At 41.4% G+C, this 15,286-nt stretch overlaps 1 protein-coding gene across 5 annotated transcripts in view; it reads left to right on the top strand.

Moving 5' to 3' along the window:
- The first annotated feature begins 862 nt into the window (after positions 1-862).
- Positions 863-15,286, top strand: part of Dmxl2 (Dmx like 2) — a 135,781-nt gene continuing 121,357 nt past the window's right edge. For all 5 annotated transcript variants that reach the window (XM_048417613.3, XM_048417615.3, XM_048417612.3 and 2 more), the window contains exons 1-2: positions 863-1,094; positions 14,817-14,942. In XM_048417613.3, the coding sequence (XP_048273570.3) occupies positions 1,008-1,094; positions 14,817-14,942 (213 nt within the window). In that variant the 5' untranslated portion in view covers positions 863-1,007. The remainder of the gene's footprint in view (positions 1,095-14,816; positions 14,943-15,286) is intronic.

The raw sequence follows: 15,286 nt of genomic DNA, 5'->3' as shown, positions 1-15,286 counted from the left end.
TTCCAGCCCCATAGTCAACACATTGTTCTTTCTCTTTTGTGGCCTCATCGATTTTTGTATCTGTCGTAACACCTCTTGTGCTTGTCTGGGTTTAAAAATTTTCATTAACCCTTGTTCCTTGTTTCTTCTCTGGAGTGTGAACTGAAATGTTCTCAATGAATTGACCTGGAGCGGGGATCTGATTTCAGTTTAGCAGACAGTCTGGAAAAATGGGCGATTCTGAGACTTCATGACATCACTCACAGGAGGAAAATATAGACAGAGGACTCACGCGTGAGAAAGAGTGTGAGCAAAACAATTTGTTGTCAGAGAGTACAGCTTCCTCCAAAGGCTATAAGATGCCGGGTACTTTAAAGCTGACAGAAGGACCCTAAGATCATGGGATTTCCCCGTGACGGTAGTGTCCTTCCCCTGAGGTCAGAGGCGCTGACCATCACGCACCGTCCTCGACAGAAGCTTAATCATGCCGCACACCACCGCTGCCCGCAGGCCCCGCCCCCGAAGGCCTGGGCCCCAGGCTTCGAGGGAACTCCCGCACGTCTGCGCGCGCAACCGGCACGGAGGGTCCGCGCGACGCGGCGCGCACTGTTGCCCTGGAGACGGTGGTGCGCGCACGCGCGGCGCCGAGAGCGCGGCCGCGAGGGAGCGTCCTTCTCCCTCCGCGTCGCGTCCCCGCGCCGGGCGTGCGCCGGCCTCTCCTTTGCGCGTGGCGTGACGGCCCGCACGCGCCCGGCTTGCGCGCTCCTCGGCGGCGTCCCCGCCTCGCACGCGCCGCGGCTCTGCGCCCGCACTGTGCGCCGGTGCGGCAGGCCGTGGGAGCATCCGGGCATTTCCGCAGCCGAGCGGCGGTCGGGCGGCGGCGGCCGAAGCCTCCCATGGCCGGGCGGCGTCCGTCAGGCGACAGGCGAGCGAGGCGCTGAGTCCCTTGGACACACAGGAAGCGGCTGCGGCGGGGCGCGGGGCTCGTCCTCCTCTGGCCCAGAGCTCGGTCCAGCCGGGATCCGGAGATGCATCTGCATCAGGTCCTCACCGGGGCTGTCAACCCTGGAGACAACTGCTATTCGGTGGGCAGCGTCGGGGACGTCCCCTTCACGGTGAGCAGGACCGGGGCCTTCCGTAGGGCTGCGAGCTGCGGGCCCACCCACGCCCCCTCGGCTCTGGGCTTGCCGGGGAAGGGTGAGGAATCACTGCGCTCGTCCACCCCGTGGGCGCGCCGCTGGCTGAGCTGGAAGGTTCGGGGCAGCCCCCGGGTCGTGGTGCCGGGAGGTAGTTGCGGCGGCTGAAGCCCGGGGCGGTTTCCACCTGCTCCCGGCTGCCAGCGAACGGTCTGGGTGTGGGACGTGGTGGGGTGTGGAGGCGACGCTGCGCCCTGGCTCCCTGACCAGCCTGCGGCTTTAAACGCGCCCTCTGTATCTCCCAAGGCAGCATCTTATAGCACAAGGGAATAGAAAAATTCGCTCTATTCCTGAAAGAGTTAGAATGGAAATCACCTTTCCAGGAGTGGCCTATCTTATCTGGTTCAAGATTCCGTTTTGGTAATCCTTTTAGGATTAATACCTTAATATTTGCAAGGTAGTTTTTTTTAAACTGGTGTATACATTTTATGACCTTTTCTTGGGCGTGTGATAAAGATGTATGTAAACATAACGCTTTAGAAACTAGTACCTACCTGCACAACATAGACATGTTTCTCAACTTGAAGGGATTTAGCAATTCTTTTTTTGAGAATAGGTTGTTAAAAATCAAGCTCTTCTAGAAATTGTTTTATAAGACTCACACGGATTAATATGAGTTCTTAAAATTAAATTTATACACTGTCCTTAGAAGGAATATATTAGTGAAACCTCTATTAAGTACATATTGATAATCATTGTGCTTAATAAAATTGGATATTGCTTAGTAATATGCTTTTTGGACAACAGAAACCATTTGATCTGATGTCTACAGCAGTATGTTTTTAAAACTGCAGAAAAAATTACAGCAAAACTGCAGAATCATTATGTAGTGGTGCATTCTGGAACACTTTATCTGGTTTTGATGTTTTTGATACATTAAAAATAGCCTGACAAGGTCGCTTTTGCTCCTTATTAATTTTTATATGTATTCAGCTCAGCTTTGTTCTAGCTTTGACAGAATCTTTAAAAAAAAAAAGGATTGTTTGACATATATACCACTGTGAGTGGTAGTGTGGTGCACATGTGACTTAAAACATCATTATAGGGCTCTGTGAGAGGGCTTGCTGGGTTAAGTGCCTGCTACCAAACCTAAAGACTGGAATTTAATCCCCCTGTGACTCACATGGTGGAAGAAGAGAACAAACTCATTGCAGGTTGCCCTCTGACCTCTGCATGGTCACCGAGGTACTCATGTGTGCCCCTCCCCCACAATGAAAATTGTCAAAAAATTTTAGTCTGGAATGGAGGTTGGTCTTTAAGTATGTGGAGACTGGGGAATAGAGAAAAAAAATACTTTTGTGTATTTTAACGTGTAGAGAAGGAGGAAGTCCCTTAGGATCAGAAGAATTGGTTTCCTTCATCAGGAAGTAAATCTGGACTTTTGATTATGGGTATTTTACCTCTGTCCGGGGTGATGGTAGTTTACTGTGTCCATCTCAAGTGAAGCATTAGCTGGGTATGGTGGTACACACCCCTGAATCTAGTACTTAGGTGGTAGAGGTAGGAGTCCATTCCTTAAAAGAAGCAAAACAGAACACAGGTAATGTTCCATGCAGAGCTGTTTGCAGAATTAAGCTAGGTTCTGCCTGGAAAGGCCAGTGTAAGAACTGTCAGTGTTTTGCAGGTGTGGTTATGCCACAGGCCATATGTGGCCATAGCTCCCACTTTCATTTAGCCTGTCACCAAATCTTTGAGATTTACCCCTTTGCGTGTCTGTAGTCACCACCTTGCTGGGGAAGCGTATGTTCATACGAAAGCTTCCAAGTGGGTGCCTATACTAATCTCGGTGTTTCAGGTCTTCTCATGGCTGTAGGATAGTTGTTTTGAGTGTTGTTTCATCTTGCCACTCTTGGTTTGAGAATATATGGTCCCTAGCAACCACATCTAGGAATCATCAGCAGATGTCCGGTCGTCTTTCATTCTGACTCTGTCTGCTTTTTGCATTGTCCCCTCTGTGACAGTGATCTTACTATAGCCTATGCTTAAAAATATTTCTCTTGTTTTAAATTATGTGTGTGTGGGTCTGTACAGGTGCCCTTGGACACTCGAGGAGTCAGATCCCCTGGAGCTGAAGTTATAGGGAGTTGTGAGCCACCTGGCATGGCTGCTGGTGTCACAACTCAAGTCCTCTGCTCTCGACCACCAGGCTGTCTCTCCAGCCCTGTAGACTACATGTTCATGAGGAGAACCTTGCTTATAAACTTCCCACTAAAACTAAAAATTTATTTGGTTTAGAATGGCTGCCTTTGACAATGTTAGTTTGTCCCTCTGGCAAGTGCAAATACAGATCTATTTTGTACACCTTTCATTTTAGTCTCTTAATTATGCATGCCATGCTCCAATTATCTTGCTGTGAACTAGAAATGATCTTCTGGGCATTGTGAAAACATATTTGCTTAAATACACAATAATAAAATATTTTCAAGTACTCCGGAATCAACTAACACATACCTCAAATAGCTGTATATATAGTAAAAATAAAATGACAGAAAATGAAGTCTCTTTACATAGAGCATTCTGTTGCGCTTTTAACAGTCTGATAAAAAAGCTTTCAGTTCTGGATCAGGTGACTAAAGGGGTGCTAGGCATGGCTGGAATGAATCTTGTGATTATACTGATGGGCTTTTCTCAGAAATTTCCTTCTTAACAGAGAGCCTGCTCTGAACTGTGTGTGTGCATGTGTGTGTATATGTGTGTGTGTGTGTGTGTGTCTGTCTGTCTGTCTGTCCCACTAGACATGGATGGTATAGAAGGAAAGACTGCTTTGCAGCTAGCCAGTGATTCTTAGTTGATATATTGCCTCATATCTTGGGGACCTTTTCAAAATAGAGTAGATAATTTACTTGGAATCTATAAACTGAAAAAAAAATAGAAGAATAGAATTGTTCTAGGAAGGTTTTCAGCACTTATGACATTGTAATAAATGGGAAAATAGTGTACTGTGTATTTCACTGTACATAGTGGGGGGGGCTTGGTTGGCTGGGCTGTAAGTGACTGCTTGGTGATGTCATGATGCCCCAGCTTGTGCTGTATGAGCATGGTGGTGCAGTTTGTAGTTGGTTGGAGTGACATGTGCCATTTTGTTGGCAACTGTGTGCTGTGATGGTTTTCATTTGTGTTCTGTCAGTTGACAGCAGCTTTCTTTTTTCTTTCATCATTCAATTGTGACTTTGTAAATATCATTTTAAAATGACCTTTTTGTATTTTGTTTTTAAAGCATCACCTTTTTAATCAGTCTGTTCTTTTTAGTGTAACATCTAAGTAGTCCAAGAGTGCTTAACATGCTTATACTTTTTTAATTTATGTTGTCTTCAATTACCTTGTGATAAGTGAATGATTTGAGACTTTTTTTCCCGATTATTGATAGCGATTTATTGATCGCTCAGATATCTGCGAGCCAGACGGGAGTCGAACTCAGGACCTCTGGCGGAGCGCTAGGCACTCTTAACCTCTGAGCCATCTCTCTGGCTGTTGATTTGAGACTTTTAAAACATTTTATATATACATATATATCTCATTTACTATTTATTACTTTCTTGAAAAAAAGTCCTCTAAATATTAAATTATTAAATAATTGTAATACATGCTTACTAATATAATTTTAAAATTTTGCCATCTGTCCTTAGTTTAATGTGTAGTTTTAGATGTATAGAGCAATTGATGTTACTTATTTATTTATTTTTTGTTTTTCGAGACAGGTTTTCTCTGTAGCTTTGTAGATTGATGTTATTTTAACCTCACATGAATATAGCACCTTAATACAAGTTTGCAAAATTAGTCATTTCCATTCTTAAGGTGTTTATAATGTATTGGCAGATTAACCATGATGAACATGAGTGCAAATATGCAGATAGATAAGAACATATATAGTTTGGGAAGATTAGTATTAGGACTCTCCAAGGGCAAGAACATCAAATATCAACGATGGAGTAATACAAAGTCTGAATATCAAGCAAGTTCTCTTCATGTAGGAATTTTTTTTCTTGTCACCCATAGAACTTTATTAAGCACATACCCTTAGAATGTCGAAAAATATAATCTACAAATGTTATTAATAGCCTTTTGTTGTTTTCCTGAGAGAGGGCCTTGCTGTTTAGCTTAGACTGAATTTCAGTTTGCGACGCTTTTATCTCTGCCTCTGGGGTACTAGAATTACAGTACAGACATGTACTACCACGTTTGGCCTGCAATTAAAAATTTTAATTAAGCCTGGTGGTGGTGGCACATGCCTTTAATCCCAGCACTTGGGAGGCAGAGGCAGGCGGATCTGTGAATTTGAGGCCATCTTCATCTACAGAGCAAGTGCCAGAACAGGCTCCAAAGCTACAGAAAAACCCTGCCTTAAAAAACCAAAAAAAAAAAAAAATTAATATACTACTAAAAGGTTGGTCTGAATGAAAAACTGTTTCTTTAAGAATTTGGAGATAGGGGCTGAAGTGATTCTTTAGCAGTTAAGCCCATAGACTGTTCTTTCAGAGACCCAGGTTCAAGCCTAGCACTTATGTGGCAGATCACAACTTTCTGTAACTACAGTTCCAGGGCACCTCTTCTATCCTCTGCCATCACCAGGCATGCAGATGGTGCACAGACACATATATGTACAGCCCAAACAACCATACACATAAAAAATAACCAAGAAAAGAATTAGAAGATAGTGTTACATGCTCCTTTTTCTAGCGATTAGATATATTTTAAATCTACTGTAGAGTAACATTTTTGTTTTAGAATTATGGTAACACCATAAAGATCAACCTGCTTATACATTTAGCATGTTTGTTGAATGCATAGATGTGCTGGACTCTGTGGAGATTAAAAAACCCCAAAGGGCATAGCCCTGACTCAAGGGAGAGAACCAGAGAAGTGGAATACATAGAAATTTAATAGCAGAATTAAGTCCATTAATCACAGCTGACCAGGTGTATGGCATTATTAGGCACTTGATGATGATGATGATGCTGACGATGATGCACTTCTTGTGGAGACTCAGGAGGAATGAAAGGTTACTTTTGCCTGGGATATCAGAGAGTTGGACAGAAAAATGTTCCTGCATTGGTTGGTTATTAACAGGTGTGGCACCTCAAGCATCTGACTACCTATGCATAGAGTGAAGGGGAAGACAGAAGTCAGAGATTTAGAAGGGATTTCAAACTGGCCCATTTTTTTTTTTTTCTTTTTGAGACGGTTTTTCTGTAGCTTTGGAGCCTGTCCTGGAACTAGCTCTTGTAGACCAGGCTGGCCTCGAACTCTCAGAGATTTGCCTGCCTCTGCCTCCTGAGTGCTGGGATTAAAGGTGTGTGCCACCACTGTCCATTTGGTTTTGGACTGTAACTTTTTATTTGAGTTGGTAGGCAATATCAAAAACTATGGACTTATATTTAGTGTCAGTTGGTATGTGTGTGTGTGACTTATAAGTCCCTGTGTAGATTGTGGATCCACCCCCCCACCACCTGAGATGGGGGACTTTATATCCAGCCTTTGATATGTAGATCAAGCTGACCTCTAAGTCAAGAGATCCCTGCTTCTGCCTCCTGGGTGCTGGAATTTAACCACAACACCGGGCTCTGTGTAGATTGTTAATTAGCTTTTCTGCTTAGGTGGGGAGACGAGCAGCTTTCCAGAGACTCTGATCTGGTTCTGAATGTCTTCCTCTACAGTGCGTGTCCAAGCACTTCTGTGATCTTGATAAAATCACCTCAACATTTTTACATTTTCCATCCATAAATAAATTCTTAAATAAGGTGCTCTATATGCATTTAGTGAATTCCTTTAGAAATTCCTGGGGGCCAGAGTGAAAGTGACCAGCACTATAACATAGTAGTGGAGTTCTGGATCTTAGTTGACTGTTGCATTGTCTCTTGAGACCCCATAGTCTGGTACTCTAAAATTTTGGGCTTCATAAAAAGCCCATTCAGAATTTTTGAAGTAGTGGGCTCACAGCTGCCCCTTCTTTAAAAATATACTACATTAATTAATTTATTAAGTGTGTGTCCACATGTATGTATATGTACATGCATGTACCATGGCATGCACGTGGAGGTGAGAGGGCGGTTTGTAGAAGTTGATTATCCCCTTCTAACATGTGGGTTCCAGGGATTGGTGTGGTGGTGGGTGCCTTTACCTACTGAACCATTTCACCACCATCTACCCCCGTCTTTATCTTTTTGCTGTGTTGTTCAGACTGTTCTTCAACTGGCAATTTTCCTCTTTCAGCCTCTCAAATGCTGGGATTACAGTTGTGTGCCACAAATCGTTCTTGAAAAAATTTATAACAGTGGTTCTCAACCTGTGACTTTCGACCTTTTGGAGGGTCGAACAACCCTTTCATAGGGCTCACCTATCAGATATTCTGCATATCAGATAATCACATTACAATTCATAACTAGTAAAATTACAGTTGCAAAGTAGCTGCAAAATAATTTCATGACTTGGGGCTCACCACAATATGAGGAACTGTATTTTAATACAGTTAGGGTTAGGGCTGCAGCATTAGGAAGGTTGAGAACCACTGGTGTACAACAAATCAGAATCTTGGTATTTAATCATCAGAAGGAGTACAGAATGTTGGTTAACAACCACAGGACTCAGTGGGAAAACAAGTAGTGTTTGGGCAATTGAATTGATGATATAAAGCAGAGCATTATCATCCATTTTTAATTAGAAGATTATTTTGTGTGTATGAGGTTTTGCCTGTATGTATGCATATGCACCACATGCATACTTAATACGCGAGGAGTGGGACAAGGATGTTGTATCCTTTGGATCGGATGTTGTGAGCTGACATGCGGGTGCTGGGAATTGAATTGAATCTAGGTCCTCTGGAAGAGCAGTCAGTACTTTTAATGGCTGAGCCATCTCTATAGCCCCATGGCTAGTTGTTTTTTAAAAGCAAGTTTCTAAGTTAGATATGTTACTATAAATTTTAGATTTTTAATTTTAGAGTTTGTAGAATTCATTTGCATTAGAGTTTTGATCTGAAACTCTTTAATTCATACTGTCAACTTATTAAGTCTGTTACTAAGGAGCAGGTACAACTTGTACAGGTTGTGTTACTAAAGAATAGACACAGCTTTACATGGTGTGTAGCTAGTTTTTCTTTCTTTCTTTTAGAGATAGTTCACTGTAATCCTAGGAGTTGATGTTTGTATACGTGTAAAACCAGTTGCCTATACTTCTGATCCTCTTATATGAGTGCTTAGGTTTCTTTTAATGTCCCTGATCTTACACACCTGACAGTTAACTGATTCCTGACTGAGAGGTCACTGGTTTTTATAAAGGGGCTTTCTGAATAGAATCTGACTCTCATTGAATATGATAATTTGATGGGGTGACTTAAAGGACAAATGATAATATTTTATATGGGAGTGGGGTGGAGTGGGGTGGTGGAAAGAGGAGGATCAGGAGAAAAAACAGCAAAATCAGCATCTCTTCCTCTTCTTCCTCCTGTTTCTTCTCCTCTTCCTATTTCTCCTTTTTGTCTTCTACAAATAGGTGCATTTTCATCACATCCTCTAAATATTGCTTCCTTCCCCGGACATAATAATAATTAATTATACTAAATCATAGTGATAGTTTTCTCCTATGACTTTAGGAAAAGCCCAGGAAATCAAAGGTATTTGGCAAGTGGGTGGCAACAGACATGTGCACTGGTTCCTTTCCCGCAACAAGATGTAAACAACAAAACCAAAAGAAAAAAGCATATAAAAAGTTTGGTTTATACTCAGTTCACAGATTTATGTAGCTTATTTAGTAGCTATAGTTCAAGAATGAAATTCCGGTTGTACAGAGCTGTAATATCAGCTACTTGGGAGGTTGAGGCAGGAGGACCATAAGGGCAACCTGGGCTGCAGAGTGAGTTCAAGGCTAGCCTGGGGGAACTTAGCAAGCTTCTGTCTGAGACTATAAAGTAATGAGTACTGACAGGTGGGCTCCCTATTAAGGCAAATCAAAGGCATCACCGTGGTCAGCTGGTTCAGAATACATCTTAAATAAATGTCTAACAAAAGGGTATGCACATGCGTATAAGATGTGCACCTAAGTACAGCCGTATAGATGAATGGACAAATGTTCTAACTAGCTCAGCTAAAGCTGTTTGTTTCATAGAACACCATTTTTATTTGAAAGACCATCTGATAAACCAAAGCTATTTAGATATTTGGCAGTCATTTTCTCAAATGAACGAAGCAAAGGTGCTCTTTCAAAGATCTGACATTATTTTCTGGCAGTGCTAAATATCAAGTTAGAGTTAGAAATATGGAATGCTGGACTTGTAAAATGAACTTTATAGCTTTCCAAATAAAGAATTTCCTTACAAGGACAATGATATTATAGAAGTATATAGCTTTTTTTGGCTGGCCTGAAACTCACTATGTACATCAAGCTGGGGAACTTTCAGTGATCTTCCCACCTCAACTTCCCTAGTGATAGAGTTACAGGTATGTGCCTCTATACCTGGCCTATAAAGTGTAATATTTTGATATTGTGTAATATTATGGGTTAATATTTAGAAAGTCTTCACAAGATGGCATATCAGCATAAAAATAAGATGATCACAGGTGTTCAAGGTTCAAAAAAGATACATGGATTCCAGCATCGCATTACACAGGAAAAGGCAAAGGTAGCCTTAGGCTTGATTAGCTCCTGGGAATCTGTGTACTGGAATATTCTTTCTATTGATAGATTTAGTCTGAATGCCTAGGGTCCTGAATCTTATCCACCACTCTGTCTAGATTGTTTATTAGAACAATATAATTTATAATGATCTCGTGTTTCATAACTCTGCATTTCTGTAATTGTCTTCATCTGTTGCAAAGAGAAGTTTCCTTGATGAGGGGTGAGGACCACACTTATCTGTGGGTGTAATGACAAATGTTTAGAGTGCAGTTAGGGATGGTGGTTTAGGAAAGCAGTGGTTCTCCAAGATCCATGACGTCGCTGGCCTTCATTAGCTCAGTTTCCAGTACCAAGTGTAGTTTTTCTCTTATTAAGCAGGTCCTAAGTCCAGTTGTAGAACTGTTGAATACTTCCAAGATGTACATGCCACTATTGCACCCTTAAAGTTATGATGTCATGGTGGTCATTGTTTTGAGTTATAGGTATTTATACCTAGGTAGGACTGTTGGTTTCTTCTGGTACCATGAATGTAAGTCCTTGGGAGGAGATATTCAGGTTAGCTTCAGCTCAGGACTCTCTGGGTTCTGTTTCTGAAGCTTGGGTGCTTTTAGCAATTGGGACTTACATTCCACCTCTTGGGGAGAACCAAGGGCAGTAACAGTAGGCTGTATGTTTTGATTATCTCTTGGACAGCCCTGACCAACAACTCAGAAGAAGGTGTTTCATGTCTGATATTTAGATTTTTGTTAGATGGTCATTAGCGCTAGGAGGGAGCATTGTCAGCCCATATGGGAAAAGCTTATTTAAATTATGTATATGTATTTATGTTCTTCGTAGGTTTGTTTTATGTAGTTAATAGTATGATTTCTGATGACTTTTTCAGACATCCTTATTGTTATTTTTTCCTCCTCCCTGTTTCTTCTGTATTTACTTTCCTAGCCCTCTCCTCCCCCTTTTAGGTTGACTCTCCCTTTGTTACCAGGCTGGTAGGTTTAAGGTCATTTTCTTCCTCAACCCTGATTAGTTGGGACTATAGGAGTGTGGCGCTGCACTTGGCTCTTGGGAAGATTTTATCATCCTGTGCTTTGTCTTTGTGGCTGTTAGACATATTTGTGAGTCAACATTAGCATCCCAAGACTGTTCTTTGGAGGTAACTTATACAACCTCCAGACAGCGCAGACAGTCCTCTAATCTTTAGTTCTTTGCTTGTTTACAGAATGCAGAACACCCTGATAAAGTCTACTAATGAGGTGTTTCCTAGACTGTGTTTCCACCAGGGAGTGACACAGTTCTATTTTTATTTTGTATTTTCTTAGGGAAAGTCAGATTCATGTGAAAAATTTTAAACATTTTTGTTTTTGTATTTAACTTTGTTATTAGTGTTTTGAGACAGGGTCTTACTCTTTGGCCCTGTCTGGCCTGGAAATTATAGTAATCCTCCTGCCTTAGCTGGTCAAACATGAGTCACCCTATTTGGCATTTACTTGACATTTGTGTTTAACTATTTGAAATATATAAGAAATGTGAGAGGTTGAAAAAATGAATTACAATATTAGTTTTTTTTTATGAAAACAACATTGCCAGTGCAATTATCTAAAAATAAAGTGAGAGAGGCTGGGATAATCAGACATACTTCATCATTGTTCCAAGTGACCTTAAACATCTCTAAAGAAGGAAACGGTTTCCTTATCATGGCAATTTAGTATGTTATACCACAGTACTTTTTGCCTTTAATAGGTGATATGGAACGTTTTTATCAAGTGTTGAAAAACACTTTATTAAAGTCAAAAGAGAGGGTCATTTTGTTTTGTAGCCCTAGCCAGTTTGCAAGACTGCCCAACTTTTCTCTCCTTTGCATGTGGGGCATCAGTGCATATCAAGGACATCAGAACTGCTTCATTTACCTAGCACAGAGGGGCCCAGGGCCATACTCCCTGGAGTTACTGTAGCATTTGCTTAGTGAGTGCTCATTTTTCTCCTGTACCATAAATTCTTCCTCTGACAAAACTGGGTTCTGAAAATGAAGAACAGAGACCCCCCCAAATCATTTTTGATTTCTGAGATTTAACATCTTTTTAGTAACTATAGACTCTGTAGAAGCCATTTCAACTATTGGTTTTAAAAATGTTTTAATTTATTCTTTTCTCATATATTGCATCCCAACCACAGTTTCCCGTACTGGATCCTCCTGTTCCTGTCACTACACGCCCCCAGTCCACCCAGGATACCTGTTCGGTTTTCCCTTCCCAGGGAGAGTCACATTGTCCCTCATCGAGCCTCCTTTTTACTTAGCCGCTCTGGGTTTGGATTGTAGCATGATTATCCTTTACTTTACAACTAATATATTCTTATAAGTGAGAACATAACATGTTTTTTTCCTTTTTCTTTGGTGAGTGTGTGTGCTTTTTTTTTTAATCAGGTGATGTGGTAAGTGCATTAGGATTACACAGCTGAATGTGGCCCTTCTAGGACTGTTAGCACATTGCAGTGTAGTAAGACATGCTATCTCAGTGTAGTAAGGCATATGATAATACAGTGGAAAGACCAGGAATTTTGTTTCTTATGTATTGGCTTTTGAGGTAGTATCTCAAATATAGTTCAAACCTTGAACTTTGTATGTGACTGTAGATGACTTTGAACTCCTGATCCTCCTGGCTGAGTGTAGGGATTACATGTATGTGCCACAATGCCCAGCTTAGTGCAAGACATTTTTAAAAATTTTAATTTTGTGTAGATAGGTGTTTCACCTGTATGCATGGCTGTGCACCATATGTGTGCAGGGCCAGAAGGGGGCATCAGATCCCTCTGAAACTGGAGTTACAGATGACTCTTAGATGCCATATAGATGCTGGGAACTGAGCCCAGGTCCTCTGTAAGAGCAGTCAGTGCTCTTAGCCAAACTGTCTCTCCATCCCTGGAACAGGAACTTGTTGTGAGGCCGATAAACCTTCACTCTGTATGCTTGGGCTAATGACTGATGTTCTCTGGGCCTCAGTTTTCTCACAGAAGTAGCCTGTGAGGGTAGTGAAGGTACTGTTCTCAGGTCACAGTAAGTGGTAAGCTGTTGAGTAAGGCTTTGGGAGATTCCCTTCCAGTAGGTTTTTTTGTATCCATTGTGTTGCTAGCCGGAAATTAGCAGCAGCAAGGCTATGTTACCTTTTTCAACTCCACATTTTTTGGTCAATTTTTCCTGGTACTTAGATTTTTGGAACCAAAAATTGTTATGTTACCTATCTCTACTAATGTTGAGATTACAAGTTCTTTCCACCATGCCTAGTTGGTTGTTATCCAGGGAATACTTTTTTTTGGATTTAGAAATAGTTTTTATTTGATTCATAGTTCTAGAGACTGGAAAATCCTAGAGCATGATGTAGTAGTACCTTGGCAGTGAGTGGCTCCGGGGAGAGAGTAAGTCTGTTCTCTTTAGGACTGTGCCCTAAGGGCTGCTCCTACTCCAGCAGATGATTCTACATCCATGCAGACAGGCAGCATTAAGCAGACACACTGCTTTTGTTTTATTAAATGTGAGTGTGGGGATCAAATTCTTCATGCTTACGAGGTAATCCCTTGTATCTACTGAGCTATCTCTTCGGCATCCCCACCCCACACTTCTGATATAGGATCTTCCTGTGTTCCTGCAGACTTTGAACTGGTAGTGATCCTCCTGTGTCATTCCATGTTCTTTCAGACATGAAACTTCTGATTTAATAAGCTTGGGATATATTTTTAAGCAAATTTATTAAGTGATTTCAATGCAGCCAGATTTGAGAACTATTGCGGAATTAGAAAAGCAAGCTTCCTTCCAGCTAACGAGTGTGTTGCTATCCCTTGGAAACAGTGAGGGATAAACGCCTTAATGACCCAGCAGTGAGTGCACTGTCAGCAGCGACACACGGTATAGAAGCAGCTGTATGCATAGTTATCCAGAAAATTCTCTCTCTTTGCTCCTTTTCTCTCCCTTTCTTTCTCACTGCAGAATGAGATATACCTTTTGTGTTCATCCTTGCAGTCATCCCAGGTTCCTTTGTATCTATTATGGACAGGAGCCATGTTTGAAGGTCCCTCTTGAGCACATTCTTGTCTGGAATAGTTAGTATTTACTTGACATGTAACTCAGGGAAAGAGTACAAGGATCATAAGGGCCTGAGTTTGGATATTTTCCATTTAAATCTTGGGCAAATGAATGAACTTGAATTTGTATAACAACAACAACAAAAACAACAACAACCACTGTAGATTTTTTTTGCTAAGATTAAAGAGGGTATGGTGTCTTTTGAGTCTATCCTTTGTCCTTTGCCTGTATCATGTAGGTCTCTCTGTTATGGCAGCTGGCCATTTTGTTTTGGTAGGTAGTTTACCTAGTCATGTCTTAGTGTGTGGCATACTGCCTGGATCTTCATATTGCTCTACCAGATCTGTAAGTTGGACTTCAGCGTGCATGTCTGATAGCCATCTTGATTTTTCCCAAGTCTGCTTTGAACTCTGAGAATACGTTGCTGTTTTCAGCGACTGACTTATTATTCTCAAGTAGGGGTTCTATTATTTCCTTTAGGGCTTTCAGAGGTGAGCTCCAGAGGAAAAAATCTAAATAGCAATTCTTTTTTTTTAAAAATATTTATTTATTTATTCATTATGGATACAATATTCTGTCTGTGTGTATGTCTGCAGACCTCATTACAGATGGTTGTGAGCCACCATGTGGTTGCCGGGAATTGAACTCAGGACCTTTGGAAGAGCAGGCAATGCTCTTAAACCACTGAGCCATCTCTCCAGCCCCCTAAATAGCAATTCTTTAGCTTTAGAGACTGATACTATAGTGTGCAAAAACTGGAACCAGTTTTTGAATGATAATGCATGGAATGCCCTTGATTTATGTATTTTGATACGATTTTTAGTCTTTTTACTTGTATATTAACTGTTTTGTAAGAAATGCTAAGGTATATGTTTGTATTAATAACAGAATCCAAGATAAAACTATGTAATAATAATTCAAAATTATATCTCTTATGTGTCGCAAACTTTCCTTTTTAGGCATATGGATCAGGCTGTGATATTGTTATTCTGGCGAGCGACTTTGAATGTGTGCAGATCATCCCTGGTGCTAAACATGGCAACATCCAAGTCAGTTGCGTGGAGTGCTCTAACCAGCATGGAAGAGTAAGAGATTTAATTACTTAAGTGTCATTTAAATGTACTTAATTCTCTCCAGAGTATTTGCATGAGTTATGACATTGCTCTACCAGCATCTGCACTGTGTTGGCAGTCTGCAGGCCTCTCTGTCTTAGCTAGTTTGGTGATCTGTAACTGAAAATTCCTAACCTTTAAGCCAGTAAGAGAGGAGGAATCAATTTCTTCCAGATTTCAGTACCAACCTTGTTTGTTTTTGAGATGAAGTCTCACTGTGGTGTGCAGGCTGGTCTTCACTCCTGGACACAGTGAGCCCGTCTGTTTCGGCGTCTGCCAAGAGCTGGAGCAGCAGGCCTGGCCTTGCATCTGCAGTC

Source organism: Myodes glareolus, chromosome 4 (assembly GCF_982192425.1).
Source record: "Myodes glareolus chromosome 4, mMyoGla1.1, whole genome shotgun sequence".
Classification (NCBI taxonomy): Eukaryota; Metazoa; Chordata; class Mammalia; order Rodentia; family Cricetidae; genus Myodes; species Myodes glareolus.
This window is presented reverse-complemented; position numbering and strand designations above follow the sequence as displayed.